Source organism: Bos taurus, chromosome 10 (assembly GCF_002263795.3).
Source record: "Bos taurus isolate L1 Dominette 01449 registration number 42190680 breed Hereford chromosome 10, ARS-UCD2.0, whole genome shotgun sequence".
Classification (NCBI taxonomy): domain Eukaryota; kingdom Metazoa; phylum Chordata; class Mammalia; order Artiodactyla; family Bovidae; genus Bos; species Bos taurus.
In genome coordinates, this window is record NC_037337.1 from 26748236 (window position 1) to 26762193 (window position 13958).

At 40.4% G+C, this 13958-nt stretch overlaps 1 protein-coding gene across 5 annotated transcripts in view; it reads left to right on the plus strand.

Moving 5' to 3' along the window:
• The window catches only part of TEP1 (telomerase associated protein 1), a 40514-nt gene extending 40167 nt beyond the window's left edge, over positions 1–347 (plus strand). For all 5 annotated transcript variants that reach the window (XM_005211467.5, XM_059890259.1, XM_059890261.1 and 2 more), the window contains 1 exon segment: positions 115–347. In XM_005211467.5, the coding sequence (XP_005211524.2) occupies positions 115–237 (123 nt within the window). In that variant the 3' untranslated portion in view covers positions 238–347.
• Positions 348–13958: the final 13611 nt, after the last annotated feature.

Genomic DNA, 13958 nt, shown 5'->3' on the forward strand with positions numbered 1-13958 from the left:
AATAATGTGTAACTAACTTGTTTCTAAATAAAAGTCATTGGTGTGGGAGACAAATAAATTAGTAAGGAGGCCCTAGGCTTGTAGCCCTCATCTCCCATTTTTGTTCCATTGTAGCTGGGCCTGTTCCAGTGTGAAGGGGCAGTGAGCTGCCTGGAACCTTGGCTGGGTCCTGACTCTACCCTGCAACTTGCAGTGGGAGACACCCAGGGCAATGTCTACTTTCTCTCCTGGGAATGAAGATCACTACTCAGGGCAAGGAGACTGCTCGTGCTAGAGAGGCAAAGCCTGAAGACATCAGTGGCTACTCTCCTGATACAATCATATAAATAAAGGGACAGAAAATCTCAGAGTGTAGTCCTGTCTGTGTTCTCATGTGGATTTGGACCAAGAGGGAAGAATATGGATGTTCTTATGTTTCTTTTCTGAATTAACATTATTCCTTACTAGAACTGTAAGAACGTGAAGCAGATCTTTGAAATTAGGCTTTAGAATTCTTGTGTCATTTGCGGGCCCCAGAACCCTAAGGGATGACTCCTCCCAGGAGGAGGTATGAAAAGGATGTTGACAAGCACTTAGTCTGAACAGATATCTGAAGACCTCTCACTTGTTCAAAGAAGAGGAAGAGAAGGAAGACTGAGTTGTCTCCTGTCTAGGGCACTGGGAAAGAACTAGGATTGAACCAGGACATCACTAGGTTCCTCTCACAGAAATAGCCCATCTACTCAGAGCCAACAGCCCAGGTGAAAGGTGAGAAGCCAGGATACCGAGAGCAGAGTGAGTCTTCTGGCTTTTACAGACACTGAGGGACCAGTGGCAACCGCTTGACCTGCAAGCATTAGTCAGTATAGTAATTTGTCTTCTCAGAAGAGATCATAAAAGGGTTATCTCTCAAATTGCACAAAGATTAAAATGAATTGAAAGATGAAACAGTGCAAACGCATGGACTAGCTGTGGACTGTGACCCTCTTAAGTAAAAGTTCTCCAACCTTATATTCTTATCATCTATTTTATGGGCGAGGAAGTTACCTGAGGCCCTTTCTTCCTAAGGGTTAAGGAAGGGTTTAGGGTCTTCTGTGTCCAAGAATTTGAGGACTTGTATATGATAAGCTAGTGCTGTTACAGGATTTTATCCTGGGTTTGTAGGGTTCTTTCAGAGAAATACCACTGCACTCTGATGTAGAGTTTTCAGGATTTAGGGAGTTGAGGGGTACTCAGTTTTGTTCTTACTTTGCCCTGAAATCACCTGAAGAATTTTATTTTATTTTTATCAATGCCTCATATTCTTCCTCAACCTGAGGATAAAGACACGAGGAATGCCAAGAGCTGATGTCTTAATTATAGGTCATGCTTCTGTCATTCCTCATGGCCTCATGGCCTCATGCAAGGGCTCTAAATAAGCCTTCTGGACCAACTGTTCCACTTGCACCTTGTGGCTCGAAGTCCAAGTTAAGGTAATTTGAAACCTGTGATTCGTAATACTACCCAGAAATGCTACAGAGAACCATGACACAGCATCATCCAGAAAGTCGATGGTTTCATTTGCCTTTTGTTCCCCTGAAAGCATGGGCCAAGGACAGGAGGAAGCCCTAGATGTCTATCTTCCAAGTTATAAAAATCCTATCAAAGTGCCCCAGCTGAAGCTGGAGGTGTGGGGCTAGAGAAAGTAAAGTCTACTTGCTCAGTTAAGACTCAGGCTTGTTGGCCAGGTCCACATGAAGGGTGTGTTCTTTCTTAAAGATACACAGTGAGGCCAAAGTATATAAAAACTTGCTGTGAGTGAAGATAAGAACAGACTCACCCAAGGGAGGTGAAAGGAAAATCAGCTTAGGTTTTACACCGAATATTTTTAAAATAATTATTTTAAAGAGGACATTAAAAAATTATTATTATTTATTTTGGCCTTGTGGGACCTTAGTGTCCTGACCAGGGATTGAACATGGACTCCCTGCAGTGAAAGGTCAGAGTCTTAACCACTGGACCACCAGGGAAGTCCCCACATTAAATATTTTCTGAGTTCTTATCACTGAACAGAATTTCAGGATTGTGATGAGTTGCACAATTACAGTCACTGAATTGTAGGATCGTAGCACATTGGAACAGTCTCTTCTCCTGCATGTGTGCTAAGTTGCTTCAGTCATGTCTGACCCTGTGGATTGTAGCCTGCCAGGCTCCTCTGTCCATGGGATTTCTCAGGCAAGATTATTGGTATATATTTAATGTCAGATGAAACCTGGACTCCATTCTTCGGTTAAAAATAATATATATGGGGAACTGATAGCATTTTATTAAAAAAGGAAAAAACCACTTGTCGGTGCTAAATCTACCTGGAAATGAAACATCGCTTCCACTCATATTTTATATATGTGAGCAAAGCAAGTCACATGGCTCTACCGAATGTCAAAGGGGAGGGAAATATCATCCTACCATGTACCTGGGAGGAGAACTGGGAACCAGATACACAGTTATCCCCCAAAGAACCTGTGTTGATGCTTTTTCCAGTAGAATGGCTTTTAGTCCTTAAAAAAAGATCATTTAAGATTTACAGAGAATCTTCTCACATACCCTTCTTCATTCGGCTTCCTCTGTTAACATCTTACATAACCAAGAAATTAATGTTGATATAATATTACTAATTTGGATGTGGATTTGCATTTTTCCACTAATATTGTTATTTCGTTCCAGGGTCCAATCCAGAATACCACACTGCATTTAGTCATCATGGCTCCTTAGTCTAATCCTGCAACTGTGCCACTTTCTCAGACTTCCCATAATCTTGACATTTTTGGAGAGTTCTGGTCAGGTGTTTTGTAGAATCTCTCAGTTTGGCTTTGCTGTTTTCTCATGAAAAGATTAAAATTATGAATTTAAGGGAAGAATACAAGAGATGATGTGCCCTTCTTGTTATATCATATCAAAAGCAATCATATCAACATGACTTATTACTAGTGATGTTAACCTTGATCATTTTTAAAGCTGAGGTGATATTTGCCAGGTTTTTCTTACTGTACCATTTTCATCTGTTAGTTAGAAGCAAGTCATTAAGTCTAGCTCACACTCAAGGGGAAGGGGACTAAACCACTAAGAGGGAGATGTATCAGAGAATTTGTGGTAATTGCCACAAAATCAATACATTTTGAGGTAAGTTTTCTTTAGACTATGCAAATATCCTGTTTCACTGACTGTTTAATATTCATCCATGAGCAATTATTACTGTGATTTTCTAGTGATTTTCTATTTCCCCCTTCTGTATTAACTGAAATTCTTCTGAAAGGAATATTTATGCCTTCTTCCCTACTTATTTATATGCTGGTTGATTCATTCACATATCAGTCTGGACTCATGAATATCTAGGGGGGCCTGCTGTATTTTATTACTCAAACACCATAGTATATATATATCAGTGCAATTTTTTCTGGCCACTATTTATAAAAGACAAATATAGATCACAGAAATTCAGCACAGCATTTTTGAGGAATAATTCATTTTAACCCCTTTAAAGTGTGCAATTCAATGTTTTCTAGTATATTCCAACACTGCAACTATCACCACTAAAATCCAGAACATTTTCATCACCCCCCAAAAGAAACATTGTACCTATTAGCAATCACTCCCCTTTCACTCCTTCCTTCAGCTATTGGTAATTGATCTTCTACATCTTATCTTTATGGATTTGCCTATTCAAGACATTTCATGTAAATGGAATCATACAGTGGCCTTTTATGTAGCTTCTTTCATTTAGCATGTTTTCAAGGTTCACGCATTTTGTAGCATATATCAATACTTTATTCCATTTTATAATAATAGTAAAATGCAACAAATAACACAATAATATTCCATTGTATAGATAAACCATACAGTGTTCATCTACTCTTCAATGGATAGACATTCTGGTTATTTCCACTTTTTGGTTATTACTATGTTGCTATCAACAGTCATGTGCAAGTTTCTGTATAAACGTTTCTTTTTAATTCTCTTAGTTATATACTCAGGATTGGAACTGGTAGATCACATGGTAACTATATGTTTAACTATTTGAGGAACTGGCAAACTATTCTCCAAAGCAGCTGTGCTATTTTACATTCTCACCAGTAACATGTGAGGGCTCTAATTGGTTCGCATCTTCACCACTACTTGTTATTGTTGGTCATTTTAATTGTAGCCCTTCTAGTGTTTGTCAAATGGTACCTCATGGTTTTGTTTCCTTAATGTTTAATAATGTTGAGATCTTTTCAAGTGTTTATTATTGGGCATTTGTTGTTTCTTCTTTGAAGAAATTGCTCTTCAAATTCTGATTTTTAACTGAGTTATCTTTTTATTGCTGAATTTCAAGTTTTTTATATATTCTGGATACTAGATCCTCATCAGATTATGATTTGCCAATATTTTCTCCTATTTTTGGTTGTTGTTTCACTTTCTTGACACTGTCCTTTGATTAACAAAAGCTTCAACTTTTGGGGGAAATAGTATGTCAGAATCAAGGGAACTGTGATAATATAAATCATAGAAGAGACATATATTCCTAGAAATGATACTTGTTATTTATTTGATAAAAAGTTTCAAATTTTGGTGAAGACTATTATTTTCTTTGGTTAATTGTGCTGTTCATGTCCTATCTTCAGAAACTATTGCCTAGTCCAAGGTCACAAGATTTCCACCTGTGTTTCCTTAAAGAGAGAATACATTTAACCAGTTACTTTTTTATGGCTTTTTGTATATAACAATTCTGCAGTAATATCATCTATGTAAACATGTATATCTGTAATTTAGGTCAAAGGGTGTGTATATTTAAAATTTTTGACAGATATTGGTAATCTGGCCTCTAAAAAGTTATAAGCTACTATCTTCATTTAAATAACCTTCACTGTTACTAGAAGTATGTTATATGTGTGTGTTTATCTGTGTTGCATGTGTTTACAAATAGTTAAGAAGCCTTTGGATTTGACTTTGGTACTTCTTAGATGGGGGGTACATCAAAATCATTCTACTTCTCCCTCTTGCTCCCTGAGATCTATTTAGGCTTAGTGACAATCCCAGAGGTACTTCCCAAATTTTGGACATCTGCTGAGATCTAGGATGCCAAGTGGTGGGAGACTGGGTCTGCAGATGGTAAACGGGAAAAAGGCAAGTGAGAAGATTTGCATGGGAAACAATTCAGTCTTTGCTGCCTCTACCCTTCCTATATTATTACCCAACAAACTGTAATTTGCAGAAAAACTGTGTTAAATGAGGAAAAGCTTTAATCTCCATTTGTCTCCCTTACCGGGGTCCAGCCCCGGTTGGATCCAGGGATTCCCTCAGGAGGACGGCGTTGGCGATTAGAATAGCAAAGCAGAGATTTATTAGATGCTCAATAATAACTGGTTTACGTGGAAAATCAATATAACCTGTGACACCAGGTTAGCTCTGACCACGGAGGCCGCAGGCGCCCTCTCGAATAGCGGAAGGTGCCCCACTTTAGGCACCTTCTCAAGTGGGTCTTAGAAGCCCAGGCAAGTAAGTGGTCGCAGAGGACCCCCACGCTCCAATTATTTTGGCATGAAGGAAGAATAGAAGAGAAAAGGAGGAAAAAGAAACAAGAAAGAATGACACGGGGAGACTGAGTTTCAGTAAACAAGGCCCGCACTTTATTTTCCAAAGTAGTTTTTATACCTTAAGTTGTGCATAGAGAATAATGGGGGAAGGGGTAGAGTCATGCAAGGTCAGCAGTCCTTGATCCTTATCGAAGCTAGGCTTTCTTCCTGCAAACTTATCATATGCAAAAGTTTTAGGTGATTTACATCATCTTCTGGCTAGGAAGCCTGTTAACATTTTATGACCCTTTTCCTCAGAAAACTTATTTTTCTCTAAAGGTATTATTCTCAAGTCAGGCGTCACCCTCCAAAAGCATTAGATAAAGTTGCATACCTATAGGGCAAAAGTGGTGGGCTATAACAAGAAAAGAATTAACTCAAGGGTCTAAGGTTACAAACATTAAAGCTACTACTTCCATTTCTATACACCAACTATATTAATCAATACACTCCCAGGGACACAGTAGGTAAGGCATATGGAAACTTGGCAGCAAGCATTAGCTCAACAAAGAAATCCTCTACTAGTTCTATTTAACAACTTTAACTCTCGGAGAAGCTCTGCATTGTTAGAATATCCTAAGCTTCCTGTGCCTCTTGTGGTTGGGAGGCTGTGAATCTGAACAAACCTGTCAGGCAAGCTAGAAAGTCATCAGAGGGGTTTGAATGGAAACACTCCTATTATGCCCAGGAGACTTATTAACTAGAGTTTTAAGTTGATTTTCTTACAGAGAAAGGTACGGGGATAGCCCCCCGTTAATGTCAGAGGAGTTGGTGAAAGTCGTGAAATAGTAAAACAGACTCTGGTTTTGGGGTAGATGGCTCAGGCAGGCCCAGAGGGGCACCCCTTGAGTTCTGGCTCGCCTTGCCCACCAGAACTCTCTCACATGGCCTTGTCATGGGTGGGGACTCCTGTGCTGGCTCCCGGCATCTCCTCCTTTTTTATTTCTTAAGACAGCCAGATGTAGTTCAGTCGTGAGCTTCTGAGTGCTCTGTCAAAGAATTCTGACAATACAAGGAAGAATAATTATGAAAAGCAGAATTAGAGCAGCTACAGCAGCATAGCAAAAATTGTAGAAAGCATGTTCTTTCCTGAAATAAAGTTAGAGAATGTATGGAAGAAGTCATCTGCTACTCCTGCTGCAGTAAAATCTAATCAGGAGTGTTCCATGGTCGTTATTTGATTATGAAGTCTCCCTAAATCTAAACCAACGTCAGAGCTGTTCCAGACACCTGAATATGGTTTTTAATTTTTTCGCAGTTATAATCTGTCTCGTTTACTTTTAGGGGTGTTACACAAATCCATCGGTAGTCGGCATGACAGGACAGTGCCAATCTCACTTTTAAAGCCTGCAATTCAGTTCCAATATGTATTATTGCTTCTTCTAGGGTGTCTATCTTCATCTCTAGCTTCCTGTCTATAGCTTCCTGTGTTGCCAATGTTAAAGAAATATTTTTGGACATAGTATCAACATATTGAGCCGTATGTACTTGTTGAGTCAATGATATTGCTGCCACAGTAAGAAAAGTAATTGCAGTTATCAAAGCTGCTATTCCCAAGAAAAGTAAGCCCACAAACCGTCGTGATCACATTAAATCTTGAAGTTGTTGTAATACAGCAAGACCATAATTATCACATCAGTGTGTGGTTACAGTTACAGGCACCATAAGATAAGGTGGATGTTGTAACACCACAAAAGAGCAAACATTATATTGGGGGATCAAACAAGATGAGAGCATGCATTGTTCACAAGACACTATATGAGGTCCACCTGAATGATTCATTTGTATATTAAGTCTTTTGGAGTCATTAGTGAAGAGAAAAACATAAGGAGAGTGTAGACAAGCTAAAATAGAGTAAATAGAATTATTTTCTGCCTGGGTTAAAGTAATAGGGGCAGTAGCGGCAAGGGCTCTCCAAATTTCTGGTTGCCAATAGGTTCTGCCCTTAGCTGTATAGGACAACATTGGAGGAACAAATTGATTATGATGCCATCTAGTGGCGGCTAGTGGCCAAGGAACTGAGTATTCTTTCCAACTGTCAAATTTTCTGGTAAATTCATCATTGGACATTGGGTTCTGACCTGGATTTGGGTTGCTCCAGTCCTGAATTGTATAATTTCCTTCTCCCGGTATTCTGTAATCAATTCTCAAATTATAAGTACAAGATTTCCAAATCAGATAGCCTAAGTGACCATCTATGGTGTTCCACATGACATCTGAAGGGGCAACATTATTACAATTTGGATATTCTGGTGGAGATTTGAAAAGCAGGGATTTATATGGGTAAAGGACCCCGGGCATACCAGCCTGTAATATCCAAACTGACCGATATTTTAAGTTTGGGGAATCTGTCAGAATTGCTTTTTCAGAGGCTCCAAAACATCCTTCTTTGGTAGGAGTAATAAAGCTTCCTGTATGACCAAAGGGGAAGTTAAACAGGAAGTTTGTCTGTTAATCCCCTAAAGGTATAATTGAAATTAATAGGGTATTGATCCTTTGTATAGGAAGCATATGATCCTCCCAAAAGACGAGGCTGGTTTGTGTGGACCCGTATAGGGTCACTGTTCCAAGTAACTACTTGGAAGGTGGGAGGATTTGGGAAATATGCCCAATAATTTTCTGGAGCAGGAGAGGAGGCGCTTACCTGGCAAGATAGCAAGGCAAGCATAGCAATAAACACTCTCTCAGGGGAGGTTGAAGAGCCCTGCGGAGAAGCTATCCTCTGTGCCTGGTGACAGAGCGTCTTAATCTGTCCCCAGGTGGGTATGGAGGCTTGTTGAGTTGCACGAGCTGGGCATCCTGGTGGTCTCCTGTGGGGTAAAGAATTAGGGGGGACAATATCTTTTATACAGAGTTGTGACATCTGTCTGGTGGGTGGTTCCTCTTCCTGTTCATCCAGGATCTCTGGTGTCATTTGTCTCGAGGTCAGCTGGACTTCCCGTATTGGTGGAGGGAGTGGAGGCCCCTTTGTTTTTTGTGGTCGAGGCAGTGGGGGGACCAGGTGTCTGGGGGGCTGTGACATGATGAATCAGTCTGTCTTGGATCCAAATCGGAGAATCTGCATCCTGTGGAAAAACACAAGCATATCCTCGGCCGCTAGTTAATAATGGATCGGGGCCCTTCCATTGCCCAGTGAGGAGGTCCTTCCACTTCAGCAATGGCTTTTTGTTTTGTTGTTCTGGGCACCAATGGTGAAGCATTGCAGTGGCTCCGGATGAATCAACATTCAGGTTATTTATTACAAATAGAGCATGATGCAGGATCTGGTGGGGGGAACTATACTTAATGTTCTTGAGCACAACTTGATGTGCTCTTTCTACTATAGCTTGTCCCTGTGGGTTATAGGGGATGCCTGTGTTATGTTTTATATGAAACTTTATACAAAACTCTAAGTCTTGGAAAGACTTAGAAATATAAGCAGGGGCATTATCAGTTTTTAAAGCTTTTGGCAAACCCAAATATGAAAAACAAGTAAAGAGATGTTGTACTATATCCTTATATGCCTCTCCAGTGCGAGCAGTTGCAATAATGACATGAGAAAAAGTATCTACGGTTACATGAACAAAGGACAATTTTCCAAAGGAGAAGACATGAGTTACATCCATCTGCCAAAGTACATTAGGTCTGAGACCGCGAGAGTTAACTCCCATAGGTAAACTACAGCAGTGGGACAGTGAGAACAGGAATGAACAATCTCCCGAGCAGTTTCTCGAGGAATGTGATATCTTAATGCAGTAGCGTTTTGATGGTGGAGTGAATGAGAAGCTTGGGCTTCTTCAAAAACAGGAGCCACTGTGGCCTTAGTTAGTGAATATGCCAGATCATTTAAGGCATTTAAAGGTCCAGGCAATCCAGAATGAGCCTGAATGTGGCCAATAAAATATGCTTGGTTTCGTTTCCAAATTTGCTGCTGCAGTTTAGTTAACAAGTGAAATATTGCACGTTTGTTCTCGGGCAGAATCACAGTTTTGTTCTCGGGCAGAACCGCAGTCTCAATGTGTGGAAACAGCCTGACCACATACCTGAGAGTCAGAGTAAAGGTTAAATTCCTCCTTTGCAAACTTAATAAAAGCCTTTATAACAGCTGTGAATTCAGCTCTCTGGGCTGAAGTTTCCTGTGTTTGTAAAACCTTATGCTGATCTCTTACAACTATAGAAGCTCTGCGTTAGCTGACCTGTCAGTAAAAACCATTTCAGGGTTTGAGATGGGGGAGTATTTACATCTAACAGGGAAGATAACTGGATGTTTAAACATAAAGTTTAGCAAAACATGCGAAGGAAAATGATGTAAAATTTGACCAACATAATTTCCCCTAGCAATCTGCAAATTTTCATCAAACATTAAAAGAGCATCAAGCTGTTCTTTATTATATGGAATTACAATTTCCGATGGCTCTTTACCGAATAACTCAATACTCTGTTTCCTCCCTTTTAATATCAAAGCAGCTACTAAGTCAGGATAAGAAGCCACTACCTTTTTAGCTTGAGTGGGAAGATGGATCCACTCTAGGGGGCCGTTTTGCCATAAGGCTCCCGTGGGTGCTGTTGGAGTAGCCAGGCAGAGGAATTGCCAGGTGGCTGTTAATTCAATTCTTTTTACATAGCTATCAGATAAAGCTTTTTCTACTTTGTTTAAAGCTTCCCGAGCTTCAACAGTTAACTGTCTTTTTGAAGTTGGATTAGGATCCCCTTGTAGAATGTTAAAAAGAGGTTTTAACTCAGCAGTAGTTAATTTCAGGTAAGGCCTTATCCAGTTAATATCACCCAAAAGTTTTTGGTAATCATTTAAAATTAAAATGGTGATATTTTCTTAGTTGTAAGGGACCATGAGTCACTGTTTCAGAATTTATAACCCTTCCTAAGTAAGTTATAGGTGGATTGGTTTGAATTTTCTCTGGGGTAATTTTTAAACCTTTAGCTGAGAGTGCCTGAGTCAAATCTTGGAGAACAGTTTGCAAATGAGCTCTGTCTGGATGAGCTATTAAAATATCATCCATATAATGAATCATATACACTTGCTCATATTTAGTTCTAATATCTTCTATAGCCGTATTAACAAATTTTTGACATAAAGTAGGGCTATTTTTCCTTCCCTGGGGTAACACTTTCTATTGAAACCTTAAATGAGGCTGTTTAAAATTCTCTGATGGCAAACTAAAGGCAAATCGCTTTTTATCTTCAGCATTTAGGGTAATGGTGAAAAAACAGTCTTGTAAATCAATTACAATAATACTATGTCCTTCTGGAACGGCTACTGGGAAAGGAAGCCCAGGTTGCAAGGCCCCCATATCTTCCATAGTGGCATTAATAGCTCTTAAATCTTGTATAAGTCTCCACTTGCCAGATTTTTTCTTAATGACAAAAATAGGAGTGTTCCAGGGGCTATTGGAGGGCTCAATATGTCCCAATTGTAGTTGTTCAGAGATTAACATTTTAGCTGCCAGTAATTTTTCCTGAGGCAGAGGCCATTGTTCTACCCACACTGGGTCCTGAGATTTCCATGTAATGGGGTCGGCAGAAAAAACAATGGTCTCCATTATAAATTTGGATACCCCCAATCCATTTGGATACCCCAATCCAGTGCGTAGCTGTCGAGGGGTTGGATGAATTGGCTCAATTATTCCTTCCTGTTGTTTACCTAATCCTTTTGATGGATCATAGCCCATATGGAGCATTTGAGAGGTCACTTTCTCGTCAGGACTGAAAAGCAGCACTCCCATTTGAGACAGCACGTCCCTTCCCCATAGTGTAAAGGGGAGTGAAGGAACTACATAGGGCTGGAAGGTTCCACAGGTATTCTCAAACCGCCAATCCAATATTTTTGCACTTTTAGCTACTGCCTGGGCTCTCCCTATTCCCACCAAGTCATTTTCAGTTGTATGTGTTGGCCAGGAACTAGGCCAATCTTTCCCAGCAATGCAGGAAACACCTGCCCCTGTATCTAACAGTCCTACAATAGACTTGCCAGAAACCAAGATAGTTTTCATAGGGTGTTTTTGAGTAATCTCTGTTACCCAAAAGACCATATCACTAGACGGAAACCCTCTTCCTAGTCTCTCACTTTGAGTAGCAGTATGCCCTATGGCAGTATGATAGGGCAGAAGCAAAAGCTGAGCTATTCTTTGTCCTTTATGAATTTGTATAGTTTTAGTTGGGGGAGAAATCATTATTTGAATTTCTCCTGTATAGTCTGAATCAATTACTCCAGGAATAATAGTAAGTCCTTGCATAGCTAAAGAGCTTCTGCCTAATATAATTCCCACCAAGCCTGTTGGTAATGGGCCTTTAATCCCTGTAGGGATTTTTATAGTGGGACTATCTAGTGTTAGTATTGTTGAGGTGGTGGAACTGAGGTCCAGTCCCTCGCTGCCTGGAGTTGCTCTGATGAGCTCTGTGATGGGACGAAGGGTATGAATGGGTTCATTGTTGTTGTAATTGTTGCCCCATTCGTTGTTGGGGCCTGGGGCTGCCCCTCAACCCATTTCCTGACTGTTGGTCAGCACTCAGCGAGGTTCCGTTTTTATGGAATCTCGATCTGCAGTCTTTAGCCCAGTGATATCCCTTCTGGCAACGAGAACAAAGTGATTTAGGGAGATTGGGAGTCATAGCCGTGGAGGCAGGATTTGGCTGAGAAGAGTTAGCTGTTCTTTGGGGGCAGGCGCGCGTAAAGTGCCCCTCCTGGCCACAAGAAAAGCAGGCTCTGGACGAGCCAGCATTTCGGCCTTGATTGTTGGAATTCCTGCCTACAAGAAAAGTTTGAACTGTTTGCTGATAAGAATCTCCTTTTATGGCCGCTGCTATAAACCTGCATCATTGCTGGCCCTATGTCTGCACATTGTCTGATGAAATCTGATATGTGTCCATTCTTTTTTATAGAACGTAGGACAGCCTGGCAAGTAGAGATAGCATTTTCAAAGGCTAATTGTCTTATCAGTATATCAGCTGCCTCTTCGTTAGAAATTACTCTGTTAACTCCCTCTATAAGCCATGCCATAAAATCTTCATAGGGTTCCTCTGGTTTTTGTTTAATGTTTGAAAAGGAAGATGTTGATTTTTTTTCTTGAGACAATGATCGCCAGGCCTTAATGGCGCAACCTGTCACTTGATCTAGAGTCCTTTTGTCTAGATTTAGTTGATCTCCTACTGTTTTATAGTCATCAATTTTTGGTAGCGTAGTTTTGGTAATACGTCTCAGGCCACGACTGCGGTTGACATCAGCCTGTTGTTGGGCAGCATCAGAACATTTAGCCCTCCAGAGCACATATTGTTCTCCAGATAGACAAGCTTTAGCAACTGATTTCCAATCATGAGGTATCATCTATCTGGCCCCTATAGTCTCTAACAGTGTTATAGTATAAGGGGCTGTAGGCAATGCCACCCCACTCCAGTACTCTTGCCTGGAAAATCCCATGGATGGAGGAGCCTGGTGGGCTGCAGTCCATGGGGTCGCTGAGTCGGACACCACTGAGCGACTACACTTTTTCATGCATTGGAGAAGGAAATGGCAACCCACTCGTGTTCTTGCCTGGAGAATCCCAGGGACAGGGGAGCCTGGTGGGCTGACGTCTATGGGGTCATACAGAGTTGGACACAACTGAAGTGACTTAGCAGTAGCAGCAGCAGGCCCATATAAGGCACAAGCTTAAGTTTTTTTTTATCAATTTTATTGGAATGGGCTCCCAGCAGGGGGACGTCTCGTACTATTTTCATCATATATTATAGGAAAACGGGCTTTAATGTGGGGATCAATTTCATCATCAGGGCTTGAGATGACCCTCTTTTGAGGGACCATTGATAGGGGTTTTTTATCCCCATAAGGGGGGGCGGAATGGGAGAGCACCCCATATTTGTCCTCTCCTGTTCTGGAAATCTCTTGACTGCTTGATATTTAGGTCTTATAGATGGTCTATTTGGGAAATTATCTCCGAAGCTCTTAGGGGCAGATGGCCTGACTGGAGATATATCTCTTACTTTTTTAGGGGTGTTTTCTGTTAGGAGAGGCTGATCTTCATCAGAATGATACTGAGCTGCTGCCTCGTCTGTTTTGTCTTGAGGGGAAAGCTGATCTTTTTTTTTTATCTTTATAACTACTGGTTTTTATAGCAGCTAATATAGCCCTTAGCTCTTGACAGGTATGTATGGGCTCTTTATTTTTATTTTTTTAATCAGGTACCATTTTATTTTTGTTGTCTTTTTTTACAGGTAACTTTTCAGGCTCACTTTTTTTTTTAGCTGGTATTTTTTCTTTTTTTTCTTTTTTAAGCAAATCTCTTTTCAGATTTAACGGCAGGATCTAAAGCATCTCTAATCATATTTTACAGAGAAAAGGTGTTAGTAGGAATTTTTTCTGGGCCGTGTTAAGCATAATAATCTTAGTTGTTTTTCTAT